At 35.8% G+C, this 19,627-nt stretch overlaps 1 protein-coding gene across 9 annotated transcripts in view; it reads left to right on the forward strand.

The window, feature by feature from the left end:
• The first annotated feature begins 1,935 nt into the window (after positions 1-1,935).
• LOC128157706 (uncharacterized) overlaps positions 1,936-19,627 on the forward strand; it is a 33,146-nt gene continuing 15,454 nt past the window's right edge. For 5 of the 9 annotated variants that reach the window (XM_052820301.1, XM_052820302.1, XM_052820303.1 and 2 more), the window contains exons 1-33: positions 1,936-2,036; positions 2,369-2,564; positions 2,953-3,025; positions 3,291-3,401; positions 3,962-4,086; positions 4,678-4,861; positions 5,020-5,085; positions 5,202-5,418; positions 5,823-5,935; positions 6,136-6,261; positions 6,818-7,012; positions 7,236-7,390; positions 7,900-8,027; positions 10,662-10,768; positions 10,942-11,039; positions 11,136-11,237; positions 11,500-11,637; positions 11,784-11,895; positions 12,239-12,355; positions 12,628-12,828; positions 13,138-13,244; positions 13,458-13,548; positions 13,903-14,040; positions 14,401-14,547; positions 14,795-14,854; positions 15,477-15,631; positions 16,064-16,160; positions 16,458-16,591; positions 17,505-17,676; positions 17,959-18,056; positions 18,337-18,459; positions 18,754-18,834; positions 19,128-19,408. In XM_052820301.1, the coding sequence (XP_052676261.1) occupies positions 2,422-2,564; positions 2,953-3,025; positions 3,291-3,401; positions 3,962-4,086; positions 4,678-4,861; positions 5,020-5,085; positions 5,202-5,418; positions 5,823-5,935; positions 6,136-6,261; positions 6,818-7,012; positions 7,236-7,390; positions 7,900-8,027; positions 10,662-10,768; positions 10,942-11,039; positions 11,136-11,237; positions 11,500-11,637; positions 11,784-11,895; positions 12,239-12,355; positions 12,628-12,828; positions 13,138-13,244; positions 13,458-13,548; positions 13,903-14,040; positions 14,401-14,547; positions 14,795-14,854; positions 15,477-15,631; positions 16,064-16,160; positions 16,458-16,591; positions 17,505-17,676; positions 17,959-18,056; positions 18,337-18,459; positions 18,754-18,834; positions 19,128-19,408 (4,195 nt within the window). In that variant the 5' untranslated portion in view covers positions 1,936-2,036; positions 2,369-2,421. Of the gene's footprint in view, positions 2,037-2,368; positions 2,565-2,589; positions 2,621-2,736; positions 2,776-2,952; positions 3,026-3,290; positions 3,402-3,961; positions 4,087-4,236; positions 4,275-4,401; positions 4,416-4,677; positions 4,862-5,019; positions 5,086-5,201; positions 5,419-5,822; positions 5,936-6,135; positions 6,262-6,817; positions 7,013-7,235; positions 7,391-7,899; positions 8,028-10,661; positions 10,769-10,941; positions 11,040-11,135; positions 11,238-11,499; positions 11,638-11,783; positions 11,896-12,238; positions 12,356-12,627; positions 12,829-13,137; positions 13,245-13,457; positions 13,549-13,902; positions 14,041-14,400; positions 14,548-14,794; positions 14,855-15,476; positions 15,632-16,063; positions 16,161-16,457; positions 16,592-17,504; positions 17,677-17,958; positions 18,057-18,336; positions 18,460-18,753; positions 18,835-19,127; positions 19,409-19,627 lie in introns of those variants that run through there. The other 4 variants (XM_052820306.1, XM_052820305.1, XM_052820308.1 and 1 more) reach the window with 4 other exon arrangements.

Raw genomic sequence — 19,627 nt, forward strand, 5'->3', positions numbered from 1 at the left:
GCGATTTGAACTATGGTCAGTTCGGTTTATAGTGACAATGTTCACGTATATGTGTCCTAACTGTTGATGGTTCATTGATGGTGGTCGGTCAGAACATGGTGCAAACAATGACACGCATCCATCAAACAAAACCAAGTGGATCGTCCTTTCAGAATGCTTATAAAAATAAAATTCCACTAATAAACTCAATAAAATGGACGCGAGATTTTCAGTTAAAATTATATGTAACTGGTTTGCTAAAGCACCGAGTCTTAGGCAACCCTTCAACCCATAGTTATAGTACACAATTTGGATATTCTTTATGACATAGACGTTTAATATATCTCCAACGTGATCTGCAATATATTCATCACTTATCAATTCTCCTGAATATCTTTCTTTTCTAATTATTTTTTTGTGTATTGAGATTGAGTATTTGTAAGTTCTTTAAATGAGACCTTTAAAATATTTACATACATGAATGTATTTTGATAATGTATTGCGGACGTAATAGAAAGCGCCATCATTTCAATTACGAATCAAAACTTTCAAAGGGGTTTGCGCATATGAGAGACATGTGTTAAATTCAATCCATCGATATGGGATCAATATTTTCCGCCAAAACATGATACGATACATTTAACTGAAGCGGGGTTCACTTTGATTTCGGGCAATACTATCTACATCAATCCAAGGGTTTTCGGTCAACTCTGCTCAACACTTAAATTAAAAGAGTGGACCAATACCTGGTGCAGATGGGGCAATAAAAAGGATTTAACAGGGGCCCTTATCTGGAGTACATTCCTTCTACAGAAATACACGATTTTAATATTCATGCCGATCAATAAAAAAAAAAATTTCAATACCTGTATTTCAATATGTATCTATATATACAATAATAATGATTTAATGTTTTCGCATATGATACATGTACTAATATAAAGAGTGAGTCGTCGTTAATACTAATCACAGGAAACAGGATAAATAATTTATTGATCATAGATGTACATGTACAAGTAGACTACAACAGTCACCCACTTACATGTGAATTCCGTACCTGCGTGTAACGGTCATCAGTGCCTGGGTGATTAAATAATTTTGTGTACACATAGTCTTACTTATGTCATATGGGCTGTCTAAAGTCACTAAATAACAGCTGATTTCATACTTACTGTGTATTTCTTATTAAAAAGTCTACAGATTTTTTTTTTTTAAATCAGACCCTCTCTATATATAATTTATACAGATAGTTTATTATTTTAAAAAAATGTTTTAAATAATTTTGTGCAATGAATGTATAAATTAGTTTATAGATACATGTATGTCATAAAATGATAATTTATGAAAAAAGGGAGTAAAGTCTTGAGGCTCTGTATTTAGACAGGCACCTGTGATAAAGTCGAACTGCATTTATGTGAAGAGATCATAATATTTTAATGTGGAGACAAACTATGATTTCGTCCCAGCTTAAAAAATGAAATAAAACATTATCTATATACATGTACTCAGGTCATCTTCCAGCCTACATGCCTTGACAAGTTACATAAAACCCAGTCTACTATACACATATGTACACTCAATTTATCCTTGTCTTAGCTCGCGTGTGTCAGTGTGTGTGTGTGGGAGGGGGGGGGGGGGTCGTATTTTAAAATATTTTGATCAATTACTTTTATCGTTTTCATTTTTACACTTTCCAAGAAAGTGGATGGATCAGATACTGATAGCATTGATAAAGATACACATTTTCAATATGTACATGTGCAACTAATATTTTTCAATAAAAAGGTACGACGTAAGTCGCTGACATAAAATTTGGATGTAAAGTATTAAATAACTTTAGCAACAAAAAATATTAAGTGCTGTTAAAAAAATGTATGATCCGCCATTCGATAAAATAAGGACAAGGTCATATTGAAGTTAAGTCTTTCAGGCGCTTTGCTGTACAGCAAAGTGCGCTGTGAGTTTCAAAGATCGTCTTCACTCGGACGAAGCTTCGTTGCTGAGAAACAAACCGCTCTATTTAACATGTAAACATCAAGATTTTCCCCTAAAATGAGGTAATGAAATTGACGAAAAGCTTTGAAAAAGCATTACAATACCATTAGATGTTAATGCTTGTCATGCAATCATTGGTGTTTTAATGTTTGGCGAATTTCTTCATTACGCGCGAATTGCTGTTTTTTTTCGAATTTCCTCGACATTATTTATTAATCGCCATTAGATGATAAAAAGTTTGATATTATTTTACCATAATAAAATAGTGTGTGCGTTTTAATGCTTAACAAAAATATTCAGTGTTTTCTTTGAAAATCAACATTTGAAAATAAATGTGTCCAAAATAAATTGCAAGTTTGCATGATTTAAACGAATGTAGGCCTTTTGTTTACAGATAAAGATAAATTTAACCCCATATAAGGCAGTGTTAAAGTCTCCACCATCAAAATGTTGGAGATATCTGAGCTTTACAAGGTGGCAGGGTCCAAAAAGGTCCAGGAAATGGAGAAAGAGCTATCTATTGACCTGGAGGATCTCAGGAAGGACATAGAGGATAACATTGTGGACCACATACCTGTCAAAATGATCAGGTAATATAATGTCACACCTATAACATTGTGGACCACATACCTGTCAAAATGATCAGGTAACAAACCATCTCACCTATAACATTGTGGACCACTACCTGTAAAAATGATCAGGTAATATACCATCTCACCTATAACATTGTGGACCACTTCCCTAGGTAACATACAGTCGCACCTATAACGTTATAGACCACATACCTGTCAAAATGATCAGGTAGCACAACATCTCATAAGGAACATGGGTGTATGTGAGCTTACATTAAAATCTGGTACCGTGCACTTTGAATCCATAGGGAAAAATACGAATCTTGTCAACTACCGCATAATCTATCTTACATACATGTGTGTTATTTTCGATAATTTCTTTTAGTGTTTGATTTTTTAATTTTAGCTCAATACCCATGCCTAAGGATGTGTCCTACTTTCGTAGAGAGAGAAAACTGGTCATAGATCGACTGCTGCAGGTAGGGAAAAAACAAAGCAAAGCAAACTCTCTAATCATCTACCATCTTCAAGTCAATGCATGAGCATCCTTACTAGCCAAGAATCCAATTTGTTTATTTTCATTTTATGAATTATCAAGGACTGTCCAGAGACTCTATATTCATCTACCATTATTAATGAGATAATAAGTAATTTTTTCTAAAATAAATAACTACACCAGTGCATATGAAATTTTATCAAAAAATGAATTCATATAATAAATCCATACAATTCATGTAAATATAGGTCAGTGAAGCCCAGCCATTGAAGAGTCAGGCAGAGATCATGAAGGAGGAGATGATGTCGGCGGAGGAGACTGAGTACTCAGCTAAAAGCCTGCCCCTACTCCTACATCAGGTGAGAATATCGTAGATAAATCAGGTGAACTGGACAGGTGTAAAATAGCCCAGCTAAAATTCAAGGACTTTTCTATACTAGGTTAGATTATTGTTAGGTTTACAGTTCAGGTCAAACAATGTAAACATGTGAGAGCTAATAGATCAGATCCAGTCATGTAATGATCAAGTCAATAATCTAGCTCAAATCATAATTTTACAGCAGATTGGGAAAGTCAACATAAACTACTTGCAAAGGTTGTGGTCTATAAAATGAATTTTAAGTTATTGCAGCAAAGAAAACACCATAGATCGATAAGATGTAATACAATTTATTTTTGAATTGTGAAGTGTGACTTGCATATCCTTAAAACTGAACACTATTTGATATTTTATTTTTTTATAACATAAACAAGATTTCCCACCCCTTTTGTCCAGGATTGAATTATATGCAGTGGAACTATGCATTGTGAACCAAAATGCTTTCACAAACTTGTATGATTTGAATTAAATTTCGGCCAATGTGCATGTGCACCCCACAAGACTAAACACACTGTAATTTTATATTGTGCTCTGTTTCAGTATTTTATGGATAGGATTTATCAGCTAGTCCAGAGTAAACATCTTCACATGCTGAGATGGAAGAGGTTTTGTGAGCACACCAGTACTATAGAATCCCTGTATCCCCACTACACAAAGCGACTCAAGTAAGTACTATAGGATCACTGTATCCCCACTACACAAAGCGACTCAAGTAAGTACTATAGAATCCCTGTATCCCCACTACACAAAGTGACTCAAGTAAGTACTATAGAATCCCTGTATCCCCACTACACAAAGCGACTCAAGTAAGTACTATAGAATCCCTGTATCCCCACTACACAAAGCGACTCAAGTAAGTACTATAGAATCCCTGTATCCACACTACACAAAGCGACTCAAATAAGTACTCTAGGATCACTGTATCCCTACTACACAAAGCGACTCAAGTAAGTACTATAGAATCCCTGTATCCACACTACACAAAGCGACTCAAGTAAGTACTATAGGATCACTGTATCCTCACTACACAAAGCAACTCAAGTAAGTACATGTACTATAGAACCACTGTATCTCCACTACACAAAGCAACTCAATTAATTTCTTTTAAAGAACTGCTGTTTTACCACTACACAAAAACCACACCTAAGTTAGAATATTCTCTGTGGAAACCTTGAACGAGAAGCTTTAGAATTTTTGATGTAATCCCCAGTCTCTTTATTTTTTGTGTTTTTATCAAGAAGGGTTTGATTTTGTAGTCACATTATGGCGGAGTACCACGACAGTGTGCAGCGAGCTCAGAGACTGAGTGTGGCTCGAGAGGACCTTCTGTGTGGGACTGAGCAGGTTGTAAACGAGATCAAACTCGACGATGTTCTAATCTACCTCCGATGGTTGGTCTGTCATTTCCACTCCATGAAGCGAGTCAATCATTATCTCAGGGTAAGAATTAAGTCCTTTGAAACTTCAAGCAAATGGTACTTTTAAATTTTATCATATGGAGTCTGTATGTTACATTGCAGTCTTTGTTTTCTATGCTCTAATGATAAATCTATGGTACCGTTTATTAAGGATTTTGAATTTGACAATGTATTTGACAGGTTCTAAAGTGGTTACCTTTGACACACAAAGCTGACACAGCTCCTGAGAAAGAGAAAGATGACTTGGTGGGTATTCATTAAAAGTTGAATATACTTTGTGCTGACTTTCTTGTCCATTTTAACATGCATTTATTGCTAGATTAAACCTTCACTTACATTATTTTGCATCTCAAACTAAACAGGAGGAGGGTACTTCAGCTTCTAAGATGGCATCTCGGTATGGGGACGATGCATTCGGAGGAAATACTCAGCGCCCTAAATCTGGTTTATCGCGACCTAGTTCTGCAGTGTCTCAGCAGGCTTATGGTCCCATTCCAACTGCCCCGCCCATCAATCCAGGACTTCTGTCCACAAACCCTCTGCCATCCTCAGCATTCACCATGGCTGCTGCCGCAACAAGTAAGATTTTTATCTTATTTAAGTACAATAGACTCATCATAGGTAACTCTTGATGGCTCGAACTTCAATCGCTCGAAGTGAGTCTCCAGTCCCAATTTATTTTCCTTATACAACTAAGCAAATTTACTCTTGATTTATCGTTCTCTTGCTATCTTGATATCTCGAAACCCTTGATCCCTCAAAGTCAAATTGCAGTGCTGATATTTATTATCTGTTTAAAAAAAAAATGTTGTTAAAGTACATGCATCAGGTCAGCTCTGAAATAAATGGCTTTTTCATAACATAAGACTAAATTTAAAATCCGTTGGTCATGATCTATAATAAATCGAATGTCTGCTGTTGTCTACATGTAAACTTAAAAGAATAGAAAATATTTTGTATTAAGGCTTCAATTGAATCTATAGGTGGAGGAATAGCCACTGATGAGTCTACCCAAGGACTGCCATTAAACGCTGTGGATTTTGATACACTCAAACCTCATCTCAGCTTCCTCCTCAATATCTATGGAATCAACTATGTAAGTATACATGTTGTACACTTGATGTTTCACTTATCGTAACCATGATAACAGTTGTATTTTGATATATACTCCAAGGTACTCTTTTCACATACAACTTAAATTATTTTCTGATCATTTAGCTCAATCTGTCCAATAAAATAGCAATGCGCCTGAAGACAGGTCATGATAAGGTCACTGGTCTGTTGATCGTTTTACAGGATTTGAATTCAGTCCACAATTCTGCTGACGAGATGGAGATGTATGCAGCCGTAAACAGGAAGTTCCATGCAATTTTTAACAGACAGGAAATCATGAAGACATTCAAGACATATGACAGACTGGAGGTAAAGCTAATCCTGTTTTGGTTCCATTTTTTATTTCAAAGAAGTTTATTAATTTGATATAATAGACCAATCCACACTTTACAAAAATTATGCCACTTTGCGGCCATATTTGGGGAAAAATCCATATATTTCTCATAGTAGCCTTTGTAGTTTAGAGGATTGTAACTTTGTCATTTGATATTAGAAATCTGTTTCTACTGTAAATTTTAATTGCCCCAAGTTGGGGCAACCCACACATCGAAGGAATAAATTAAATTCCAAGACATTTCTTCACAGGATGCCCAAATATTTGGTTGCATAAAAAAGGGAAAAGTTGTTTTTTCCCTTTTGACCTTTAGGTTAACCCCATCAAGGGGATAAACTTTTGCAAAGTGTAGATTGGACTATGGTAGATATCTTTGGATTACTAAAGCTACTCTTCAGTTTAGTTTCAACACAGAAAATGGTCATCCACCTCTTTGTTAGACAAAACCTACAATAAGACACCTTTTTGAAAAATAATAAGGCTGAAATCTCTGATAATTCAATTTTTTATTGATGTTTAACTTTGTAACAGCCTGGTCAGCAAGGGTGGGGTTCTGACTCCCCCTCCCACTGCCTCAGGAAGGAGAGCAACTGGGTCCCCTTTGTGAGCCTCAAAAGTGAGCGTGACCCCCTACAAGAGAAGAAGTGGACGGCACTGAGACATCGTAACAATGTGGATGAAATTCTGAGATACATGGAGTCATTCACAGCAGTTCACGACCCTCAGGTTTGTGTCAATCAAATGTTTTTGAGCAGGTTTATTTATAATGTTTTCAAGAACCAGACATTAATTGTCACTTGCAATATTTTAAAATCATTTCATCATAGACTCTGTCACAGAGAAAGTTTTGACATTATTTTCATCAAGTTGACATCAGGTTGAATGTGAAATAAAAGCTTTGTAAATAAAAGTACATGTAGGTTTATTGCATGTTACACTACTGTTGTAGAAAGTGCAGGAAACCCTGAGAGACCACGCCAGCATGGTTCAGCAGCCCTCTGACCCCATGGAGGCCTCCGTGACTACTCACCGCACCGCCCCGCGCTCCTATGACACCAAACTGACTTGGAGGAAGATCTACTCCAACCCCGACCTCTACTCAGAGTAAGAACGCCTTGTTTTGACTCTCCAGGGCCTTTAACTCCTACACATGCTTTTTTCTTGTAGAATTGCTCTGTATTTTCTAACCACTTTCTCTGTTTCTTTTGCATAATATATATTTTTAGTATGACATTCTTGATAATCAGAGGTCAAGTTGCTTTTGTTTTAATTCCCAAGATATCTATATATATATCTATATTTTTGGGATGTTCTTTGGTTCTTTATACACATAGATAGGGTAGGGGAAACATTATAATGTAATCATTATAAAAAATTTAGTTTAAATTAAATCAAATAGAAATATATGTACGTGTATGTGTAGTTGGAAAGACATTTTCATGAAGATCTATATCTATTCTATCGGTTATCAAAAGTCTGAAATAAATTTTACAAAATTGATTCCTTACTGAAATCAAGTTTTGATCTGTATACATGTATGTATGTGCATGTATAAGAATTTCAAGTTCTTGTCCAATCTTAAGCCTTCTGTTCATGATTAATGTGTATTTCAGTAACGACCTTGATGACAATCTCCAAGAGGAAGAGGAAGTAAGCGGATCTGGAAGTAAGTCGGCGCGGGCAGTCAGTGCTCGGCGACGGAAGGACAGCTACGACTACAAGAGCACGGTCCAGATGCTGGGTAAGATGCATGCTCTGACTTTTCTACATTGTTTTGTGTGAACTAATAACACCCAATGAAATTAAAATTGTATCCAGAATGTTTATTATCCTACATGTAAAAGGTTTATCTTTTAGCTGCTTTCCTATCAAAAGAAGTAATGATAGACTTTTTACCCATTAAATGTTTTTTTCAAAAATTATTTTATGTGAAATAAGCATGTAACTATATAAATTGTTTACATAGAGCATTACCCTTTTACTGGGTAAGCCTCTATAATCATATGATATGTAAGTGTGCTGGTGTTACAGGGTACGAACATGAGGAGTTTATCGTGAAGTTACCAGGTATCATACAACACAAACAAATTCTGACATGGAGTATAGTCTTCTTTAATAACTGTAGAACAAAATAATACATGCATAAAGAAGGATGGATGAATGTTAGAGTCGATATTATTCAATGCATTACAATACAGAAATCAGAATAATATGTAAAACACAAAAATGTACTGTGGAATCATTTTTATTTGTGCAGGTCAATGTTCATGGAAAGCCATGATTTTCCTGGTTCGTGGAGACGTAATTTCATTGGTAGCAAGTTCGTTATAATCTATGAATACAGTAAAACTCGGTTATAGCGAAGTCCTAGGAACCAATGGATTTACTTTGTTATGTCCGTAATTCGTTATATTCGTATAACGAATTCATAATAACTATAGAAAATTCAATGTATACATGTTTTCTTTCACCAGACTATAACTTTTGCTGATTGAGGCTTAAAATAAAAATTACATTACTTTGATACCTTTAATAATTGGATTGTGAGTCGAAAAATTTATATAAAAATAAATTAATTCAAACTTTTTTGCTAAATGGTATTGCAAACTTTGTTATAAAATTGTTATTATTTACCTCTACGGGACTCAAAATCAGTTTGCTGTATCCCTAAATTCGTTATATCCAAATTCGTTAAAACCGTAAAATTTTGCAAAGATTTGTTAAGAATTTGATTGGGAACTCAAAAAAACTTCGCTATATCCGAGAATTCGCTATATCCGTGTTTGTACTAAACAAGTTATACTGTATTAAACAAATGCTCATACATACGTTCGTGAGAATGTTGATTCATAGGCAAGGGTTACCCACGAAAGCCACGAACATTGGTCCCCCACGAACAATGATGATTCCACAATAATCATGAAATTAACAAATGGTATCAGACTTGCTACTCTTTAACAACCAAATGTATTACATCAAATATGCATGGAGGTGAGGAAAAAAAAAATGTAGATAGAAACTCAAATGGTCAATAAACCTTAACAACATGACTATAGAACTTGCTTCCTATTTACAACAAAATTTAATTAATGTACGTAACTGATAATTTATAGATCTGGATACAGGTATGATTATTTAATAACAATAACACGATGGGTGCTGGTAACCTGTATTACTGTATACAGGGAAATATTGGCCCCTGTTTTATTTTTGCACTTTTTCGTCCTCGTCATCAACGGGCAAATTCAAAACTCGGCAAATTCCAATGTCTTAGTCTAATCTTTCTTTAACCTTAACTTTGTTTGAGCGATTTCAAGATGGGGTAAAACCGTTTGCAAGTCAAGAAGAGCAAAAATAACATGGGGGCGAAAATAACCCGGTATACAGTATATTCTCAGACACTGGCGAAGGCTTGATACATAATAACTATACCCGTGTTGTCAATATAAGTTGATGCAAAATACACTGCTGTTAAACATCAGCCATTACAGGGAAACAGTTTACAAGGGTATGTTTCATTTCATGCCTTTTCTGTTTGTTGGTTACACTACTATTATCTTTTTTTCAGTGGATAATACAGCTCAAAACATTTGTATTAAAGGTTTGACAAAACAATTGCTTAGCAAAATACAATTATAGGCCATGGAATGCTAGAATATTGTGATGTTAATTGTTTGTGAATTATTTTAAACATGCAGATTTGTCCATGATAGGCCAGATAAAGATTTTACATGTTGTTTGCAAAGTTCACTAGGGTTTATTGCATTGCATACTGGGATTATGTTTACAGCAAAAATTAATTCATTGTGCTGGGGTGACACAATGGTGGAGTAAGTGTTGTTTGTCTGTCTGTCTGTCTGTGTTGTCATGTGTTTTGTTTTGCCAGTAAAAACTTAGCTTTTATTCATAGGTATGACATGTACATGTATAATATGAATACAGATTTATTGCTAGAAAGTGTATTAAAAGTAAAGCACATTGAGATTCAAGCTGGTATGTGACGTGTCAAAAGTGAAACTGATCAAACACACTTAATGCACTACTTTGAAACAATTTTGCTCGTTGAAAAGGTTGAAAATTGAGGTGTTTCAATGATATCAACAAAGAAAAACTATAAGCCTTATGAAATTTTTTTAGGAAAAGTAAAATATTGATTTGCATGCATGTTGAATGAATGCAAAACTTTGAAAGTTTAAAAAGTACAAAATCTATTTTTGAAACCAAATAATACAAATTAAAGTAATATAGCTCAAAAAACGAAACATTTTAATTGTTGGCTTGTATTTACATTGCTATCTTGAAGCACTGTTTGAGGAGAGCTTTTTTGTGTGATGTGCTACGTATTTCTGATCTCTGTTTCTGTGGGGTGTTACAGGTTTAGATGAGGGTGAGCAAGAGAACCAGGACCCCGCCTCTCTACAGGGGGCCTTCCTGGCCTTCCTTCACCTCAGACACCTCAGGATCAGGGACCTCCAGAGAACGGTCAGTGACCTATTTTGTCTGTGTCTGAAGTATGTTCCTACATTGCTTTATAGAGAGAATAAGATGTTTGTCATGTAAGTAATGAAGTGTATTTTTAGTCATGAGTAACATACCTGTACAATATTAATTTTAACTCTTTCATGAAATAATTTTGTGTTTTTGATTTTTGACAGGCCTTAAGTGTATTTAACTACTTCCGCTCTATAGAGAGGACTCTGACCATTAATGATGCCGGCCTGTCCCAGGAAGTTGGCGGGTTGAAGAAGACTAGGTAAGTGTTGAACGTGCCACACAGAAATTGAACTGTTCATCTGATGTAGATTTTATATTTTTATTCTGCTTGATGTTGTTTTTCTCCTGTTTCCAGTCCACAGAACCACAGGCGTGCCACCGAACATGATGGAACAGTGGGAGGAGGTGGCGGCATCGGTTGTCATGGTTACATGCACAACACGCCAGCAGATTTTAAGTAAGGAAACTTCAATCTAGCTAAAATGTTTAATCCAATATTTTGTAGTTACGGGGGAACCTTTGAGAAAAAAAGTTAATTAGAATAATCAAAGCTTGTAGTTCATAATTGTTTGTGGATCTGCTTTGCCGTATAAACCTTATATTGAATGATATATAAATACATGTATATTATGTTCCCAATTCTTTTGACAAACAGGTACTTTACAGCATCATTTCAGGGAGGAAAAGCTTTCTATTGAATTGTTTTGTTTCTTTGTCAGATTGAATGAGACCGAGTTTATGGAGTTTTCTGACATCGAGAACCATGATGACTTCTATACAGTGGAGGAAGGTCGCATCCATGTACAGGACCAGAGGGGGTACTACATTGTGTACGACTCGGCCGAGAAAGACCTTAAGTAAGTATACCTCAATGCTCAGTGTTAATGACATTTAGTAATTTGATTAGAGTAACTTCCATAATCCTCAATTATTAGGATATAGGGTGTCTATAATATTCAAAACTCAATAAATTTTACAATTGTTTTGGGGTTTTTTTCTAAAGGAAAATGGAGGAAGAGATTCTTTTGATAGCCACCCATTATGTTGAAAAAGACCGGGACATGAGAAAGAAGTCCAAGGTCCTGAGGGGCGGGGAGTCAGCCAGGAGGCGGCTGGTTAGTATCCCCACATATAACATCATTAAGGGAATACTGTAGATTCCTAATTAAATGCAAGGAATTACCGGTAATATCTGTATAAAATCGCAAGACGCATATCAATATCAAATTTTAAAACCTCGCTTTTATTTTTCGGTTTTTATGTAAACTACATGAAACTATGTTAAAAATTCGGTGTTTGCGATTTTATGTTCTTCCAATTTGATGGAAAACGGCTGAATGGGGAAAATAAGGAATCTACAGTAAGGGGCTTTTATTTCAACATTTGAGCATGCTTTTAAACTTATTTTTGTATTAAAATATTATGATGGAGTGACATTTGTTAATGTTTTGACAACAGCATCAGGGTCCGGGAGACTTTGACATCGGGGAGTACTCGCACCGAGAGGTGGACAGGTTTGGAGTACTGGTGGACTTATGGAACAATCTGACCTGTTTCATGGAGTGTAAGAGAGAGGTAGGACTTGGGTGCTATGTATCACTATGGACATAGTCGTATATTGATTTAAAATGAAGATGCATTCAAAATATTAACATGCATATGTGGATTGCTATTGATATGATTTAGAATTGAATGAAATTTTATCAAATATGTCTTAAATTCTACTTTCTTGAATATCCTGAACTCTAAAAAAAATAGTTTCAAATTCTGTAGCTAATTATATATATAAAGCTGTCTTTTGATCCTTTCTTCATATATTCATGGTCCTGATTTTTTTTTCATTTCAGCTTCTTGACTGTTACTTTGAGGCCTATCAACACATCTTTGACCGGGACGAGAAGCGGGCCATGGCACAGGTCATGTCGAACCTGATGAACAAGCGGCCTCGTTTTGACTTTGACGCCGACTATTTCATCAAGACAATTCGTGCTGAGTGTGTCATCCTCAGGCACATGACCACACTCATCAAAAACATCATGGACAAACAGGTACCCTTGTCAGAGTGGGGCATTAGATACTGAATAGATTTAGAGATATCTTTGTTAAATGACTTCATACATTCTAACAAACTTATGAGATAATTTGCATTGAATAATAATATTCTTATATATAATGGAAACTAATGTACATCAAATGATAGCCAACCAGGACCTCAATTTTATCACAAAAAGTTATGTTGCATTTGAAAATTTTAGTTACAAGGGTATGCAAAGACTTTTCCTTATGCTGTGTATGAATAGTTGAATCACAGACTTGGGGTGTTAGAATAGTTTAATGAGACAGACTTATGATTTCAGATTGAGGAGCAGAGAGAGTACCTTCAGAAGGTGTGCAGGGAAGGGGAGGAGTTTGGTCTGCCCCTGGGAGTGGTTCCTAAACAGCCCATCTCTGTCAATCTCAGCAGGTAAAAACAGCACTCTTGATGGAAGTCATGTAAAATGTAATATGATTCCTTAGTTTGCCGAAATTGGTGGCCTCACACAAATTAAATTGGATTTGAATTTTTTTAGTGTGTTTAATTTGGATTTAAGGAGAAAGATGCACGCTTTATTCATTTATTTGAATTCCATGATTTGGATCCTTTGAATTGTTCATTTATTGTATTTTCTCTTTGAAGACCTGCACTGAGGAACATCTACATGTTGGAGTTCCATCCTTCCCTGTCCATTGCCAGCAGAGTCCCTGAAGCACTCAAGTATGCCCTACAGGTGAGTTTACACCAACAAGTACAATATGGGTATAATAGAGAAGTCTCTACAATTAAATAGTGATAGAGAAATCTCTACTATCCATTAGTTATTGACTGTTATGTGTTCATTAGTGGTTGGTCTCCCAACCAGCCTTAGTCTGTGTACAAGCACAGTGATGATTGAATTATTAATTAAGATAATTAAAAAGTTTATTATTCATTGGTGATAGAGAAATCTCCAATATTGATAAGCGATTGTTTTGCATTTTGGGGAGTTGGTCCATGCTTATCAATCTAAGTGATGATGATGATGATGATGATGATGATGATGAAATCTCTAATATTGATTACTGACTGTATTTGTGTTAATCAGGAGTTGATCCATGCCCATCAGCCCCAGTCGGTGTACAGTACTGTGATGATAGAGAAGCGACTGATGGCGGTGGCATGTAAGGAGTGGGACACCTCAGATAAACTGGACTCCAACTTCAACCAGCAGGCCCAAAAAGATGTGAGTACTAAATCAGAGATGAGAGTACTTTCTCAGAGATGTGAGTACTTACTGCATTGCTTGGTGAAGACGTAGAGTCATTCAATATGTCATCTTTTGTCATTGCGAGGTGTTTAAGAGGGCTTAATGTTTGTGGCCATTTTTAGACTGTATTAGTCTCCTTCAGACTAAGAGCTCTGTATACATCTGTAGGTAACCATTCAAATTTGGATTCTATCTATGATGATCAACAGAGCAACAAAACCCACGAAAATTGGTATTTAACCAATATTGACGAAACCACAGCATAAAATTTGTCTGATGCATATTGTAGCTGTTTTAATTACTTTATTTATCTAATTTGTCTGATGTGTATTGTAGTTGTTTGCTGAGGTGTACGTTGAGGACCCGATCTTTATGTGTATGATGGCCCGAACGATGGTGGACAAGAAGGAGGAGGAGGGAACCAGGAAAAACACCAGGGACAGACAACTCAGCATGATGGGGGCCGTCAACAGGCTACTGGAGGTTAGTGCCCATGGTTTCATATCCATTCTTTTACAATAGCAGAAGCATATGATTTATTTGCTTGTATTTTTCTTTGTGTGTTCATAAGCTAACTTAATGAATTTCCTTGAAAAAAGATACAGCGTGTGTAGCAGTTTTATTTTGTCAATTTTTTTCTTTTGAGATTTATAATTAGCACATATGTTCAAATCGGTTTTCTCTATGTGATTCAGTAATGCAGTGTAAAAAATTCAACATTCAATTTCAGACCCTGACCTGTAGACACAGGTTGTTGGATGCTGCCTTGGAAACTGGCATTCTGGCAGGGGTAAGTTTTACAGATTATAGGTCCAAAAGAAATTAATGTGATATTTTATTAGCCGTGCTCTGCTGAAAGCAGAGTTCTGGCTGTAGGCAGGCAAATTGCCAATGTTACTATAAATAGCACAACTTCAAAAGTAAACAAAAAACCAAACAGCGTCAAGGTAAAAGCTTCCGCTATACCAAATAGTTACACAAAGAGCCAAGTTTTGCCAAAAGTGTTGGCATTTTGTTTCTTTTTTTTAATTTTGAGAGAATTGTCTATCTTTTTTAGTTTTCTTATTAATAACGTGTTTTATAAACAAGACTATGCATTTTGGACATATACAATGCGCATGAATTTCCATGAACTACTTTGCTGCGCGTAGGAGAAATGGGGACTTGTTGCAAAATTCAAGGCAGCAACTGCCTTGAACATATTTTTGTTAATAGCCGCTTACAAAATTTGATCGCTATCTGGCGCTTTGCCGATATTAAAAGCATGAGAGAGAGAGAGAGAGAGAGAGAGAGATTTAGTCTTTACTACAAAGTATGCATAAAAACACACCGAAAGAGCCCGGCTTTCAGTACTTCAGTACTTTTATTGTCAATCAAACCCATAAATATTCATTTTTATATTGTAAATTTAGGTGTACAAGAAGCAGGCCGTTGAGATGGGTTTCAGTGACTACCACATGTACATCAGGGCTATACAGTTTGAGTCGGCCTCTATGAAGGACGACGCAGGGAAAGCCCCGCCCATCAGCATGACTGACGTACAGGAGGACGACTCAGCCGTCTATAAGTAGGTCCTTCAATACACAATATTTTTTATAATACATGTGTTAGTTATTTTTTTTTATAAATTTCCCATACATATGACTTTTTTTCTCAAATATTCTGTGAGATCACTATGCATTTTCATGTTGAGCTAATCTTTAGGAGAATGGGTTATGTTAATACATGTATATGACAGAAGTTCCTGCAAAAATAAATCTTTAAACTATAACCCTTTGTTGAAAAATTTGATATTACATATGATTGTGTAAAATTATATATCGGCATATTACACATGTGTATGATTATATATATCGGCATAATTCCTGTATTCATTTTAATGACACTTCTATTATACAAAGGTTTAGGTCAAATATTTTTCAATAATTGTCCTATTTTTATACCCCTCCCTCAGGATATGTATGCCCCTCTAATTGTTTCTATTTTTACCCTCCCCCAGGATGAGTGTGCCCCTCCAGCAGTCCCTGGCCATCAATGAACTGGACGAGGCACAGATTGGGCGGTTCAGCTTCAGGACACGGGAGTCTATGGAGGATGTAAGATTGTGTTTTTTCCATCTATAAACTCTCTATGCATGACTAAAAAGGGCACCCATATAATAAAGACTTTGTCATGCATGGACACAGCTTCTAGCTCAATACACTTCTTTATAAATTAATATATCTTGCTCATTTCCTATAGTTTTATAAAAGACAAGTATTTTATACTTTCTTGACAAATGTCTTATATGATCATATTTGGACAATGATCAGTTTAAGATTATTCTAAGTCAGAGTAGAGATAAATCTATTGATATTTTTTTTTTGGGAACTCATAATTTTTTTTGTTTACAGATGTTACAAGGCAGTGGGCTTGAGAATCTGAAGACAATCCTCCAAGTGCAGATAGTTCAGAAGAATGCCATAACTAGTGCAGTGTTACAGGCCAATTCCTGTGTTCCTATAGAGGAACCTGACATACACAAAGGGTAGGTAATCTAACAATTCCTGTGTACCTATAGAGGAACCTGACATACACAAAGGGTAGGTAATCTAACAATTCCTGTGTACCTATAGAGGAACCTGACATACACAAAGGGTAGGTAATCTAATAATTCCTGTGTACCTATAGAGGAACCTGACATACACAAAGGGTTGGAAATCTCGACTACTGAAACAGACATACATCATATATCTACTGTATTACACAAGGGGAGTGCATCACATGTATATGTGGCCTTTAACCAAGTTAACCCCACAGCCCCCCTGAGAAAGGATGAGAAAAAAATCTAGGCAAATTAAAATCAGAAAATTTATTTTAGATGGGTTAAAAAAGAATGATTATATCAAAAAAGGAAGAAATTAATCGAAGTCAGCTTTCTCAAAATATTTGACTATGCTATAGCGTTAAATCATGATTTTTTGAAAGATACAGTCTCATAACTGCAGTGACGTGTGCATACAAATTGAGTAACGTGCATTAGTGTGTTATGAAAATTTGTATGCACACATCACTGCAGTTATGAGACTTTATCTTTCAAAAAATCATGATTTAATGCTTATATTTACATTTTTTTAACTTCTTGCCTTGTCTGCAAATGTGATTTATACTTAAAATTCATATCTTATGATTCTTATCCTAAGGGTAAGTTCATATTCGTGGAAGAGCCACCTTAACAGCCACAAGCATGAACTTTGATTTTCGCTTGTGACGTTGCATTTTACAGCGTTCAACATTTGTGACGTCATAATAAAACTCGTCATTTTAACCTTTGAGTACCCTATGTGCATTACAGTGTTATAACTGCCATAGCTTTCAACGCACTTTACAAGCCAAAAATACCCGGTATGTGGAATGTGATGTCATGTATTTAACAGCTGCCCTCTGTTTCTTTTCTACAGCAGTGGGAGGGCCAGTCCATCAGAGACCAAGTCCGAGAAGAGCTCAGTCACTCAAATGACCAGTTTCTCTGGGGGTACAGGTGGCTCCACCCTGGGGGCCAAGCTGTCACATGACCAGAGCCTCAGATATGTCCGATCCCCTGATGCATTTGTGTCCATACAGCTAGAAAAAGTGAGTGCTGTGCTAAAGTGTGCCATAAGGATAATAAATCAGTAGAAATCAATATCTAAACTTTATTTTGAGCTGAAATATACATGCTGTAACTAAATCACTATCTTTGGAAACAGATGATGTAAAAGTGGATAAATTATACATGTCTAAATGTGATATAATATAATTGTAATTAACAGTTTTTGAAGAGGACATTTTTTTTTATACAGGCAATATGGAAATTTGAAATCTGGTTGTGATGTAAACATTATCATGTCAGTCATTCTGAGCCTTACTTTGTAGACCCCTAGCAGAGACCTGATGCTGAATGATTTTGTGAAGAAGAGGAATGAAATGAGACATATTTTGATGAATCCAGAGGAATCCAAGAAAGCAAAGAGGTGAAACAAAATGCCTGATAATTGTAAAAGTCCTTTTGTAGCAAATTCACTACAAAGCATATCCTCTGTATTTGTACTATATGTTTTTGTTAGTTATATCCAGATTCAGTTCATTCTGGTTTTTCAATGGGAATAATATAAAAGCTTTTACCAAAATCTCAAATAACAAGTTTTAAGTACATTTTCTGCAGTGCCATTGAAATTCTGTTAGGAATGTCAGTGAGGAAAATCACTTTATGATTGTATCATTGTTTGTATCATTGATTTTTGTATCGTTCAGACACTTGATCCAAGAGTTTTGTTACCGCTTCAACCAGAGGATGACTCAGTACAGTCTGAGGGGACAGCTGATCGCTTACTACAACAGCATACTCAGGCTGCTCAAGGATTTCCCCAACATCAGGTAAATACAACTGAACTTCGATATCTCGAACACTGATATCTTGAATTCAGTTGATATGTCGAAGTGGGATTAGTAAGTCCCAACTACTTATTTTTTAGGTATTTTACCCTCGATATCTTGAATACTTGGATACCTTGAAGTTTTAAACAATCCCATCTAGTCTGAGATATTAAACAAAGTTTGACTGTATACAGAAATTTATTGCTGTAATTTTGTGGAAGGATGCCTTTCTCCAGTTTCTTTTTACTTTGATTTGGATCTGTTTTAACTCATGTTGTTTTTGAAATTTGACAGGAAAACCTATTTCATGATTGGAGATCCTCATGAGAAGAAGCAGGGAACAGACAATTTAGAGGGGCTTACTCCAGACCCAAAGTGAGACCAAATATCATATTACATATATTAATATATCTCAATTGAAATAAACTTTTGTGCAAGTTACTATGCGGAGAAATCCACCTAAACTTTGTCTGAAATCCAACTGATATCTGTTTCTCCGTCTTATCAAACTGCATTTTGATTTCAAAATTTTTTTATTTCATCGATATCAATTTTCACAGTCTAATCTACATGTAGATATTGTTTAGTGCAACACAAACTTTCATTTTATATTTGTGTCAGGATAGATAGATCTCACTGTATTTTAACCTGTGAAACATGTTTACCAGACAGGACAAGAAGCGACCTAGACAGCTCCTAACCAACAATGGCCAGCATGTACTAAACCTCTGGTTCATCCCCCACCACACCGAGGCTCTGGTCATGTACAAGAACCTAGCGGATGATAAGATTGTACGCGCTCTGTCCTTCTCTCTCTCCATCGTTTCATCCATTCACGACATGCTGCAGTACTTGTGTGCTCACTCTCGACTTGGTAGCTCGCACGCTCGACTCGGATCTCAGAGGATGGAGTTTGTCTCGGCTGACTGGGGAGGAACTGAGGGAATAGGTAGGTAGTGAGATGTGTACAAAGGAAATGTTAATGATAAGCCTCTTGTCAAGGTACTAGCTAAGTTTAACAAATTATGTATTAGATGCAAGTAGTACCGTATATTCAGGCAATTTAATTAACTCTTTGTGAAAGTGTACTCACTAGGTAATGTAAAACATTAATATTTGAAAGAAAAAAGGAAGCAAAATATTTATATAATGAATTAGTTGTGCGATA

This window comes from Crassostrea angulata, chromosome 8, assembly GCF_025612915.1.
Source record: "Crassostrea angulata isolate pt1a10 chromosome 8, ASM2561291v2, whole genome shotgun sequence".
In the NCBI taxonomy this organism is placed as follows: Eukaryota; Metazoa; Mollusca; class Bivalvia; order Ostreida; family Ostreidae; genus Magallana; species Magallana angulata.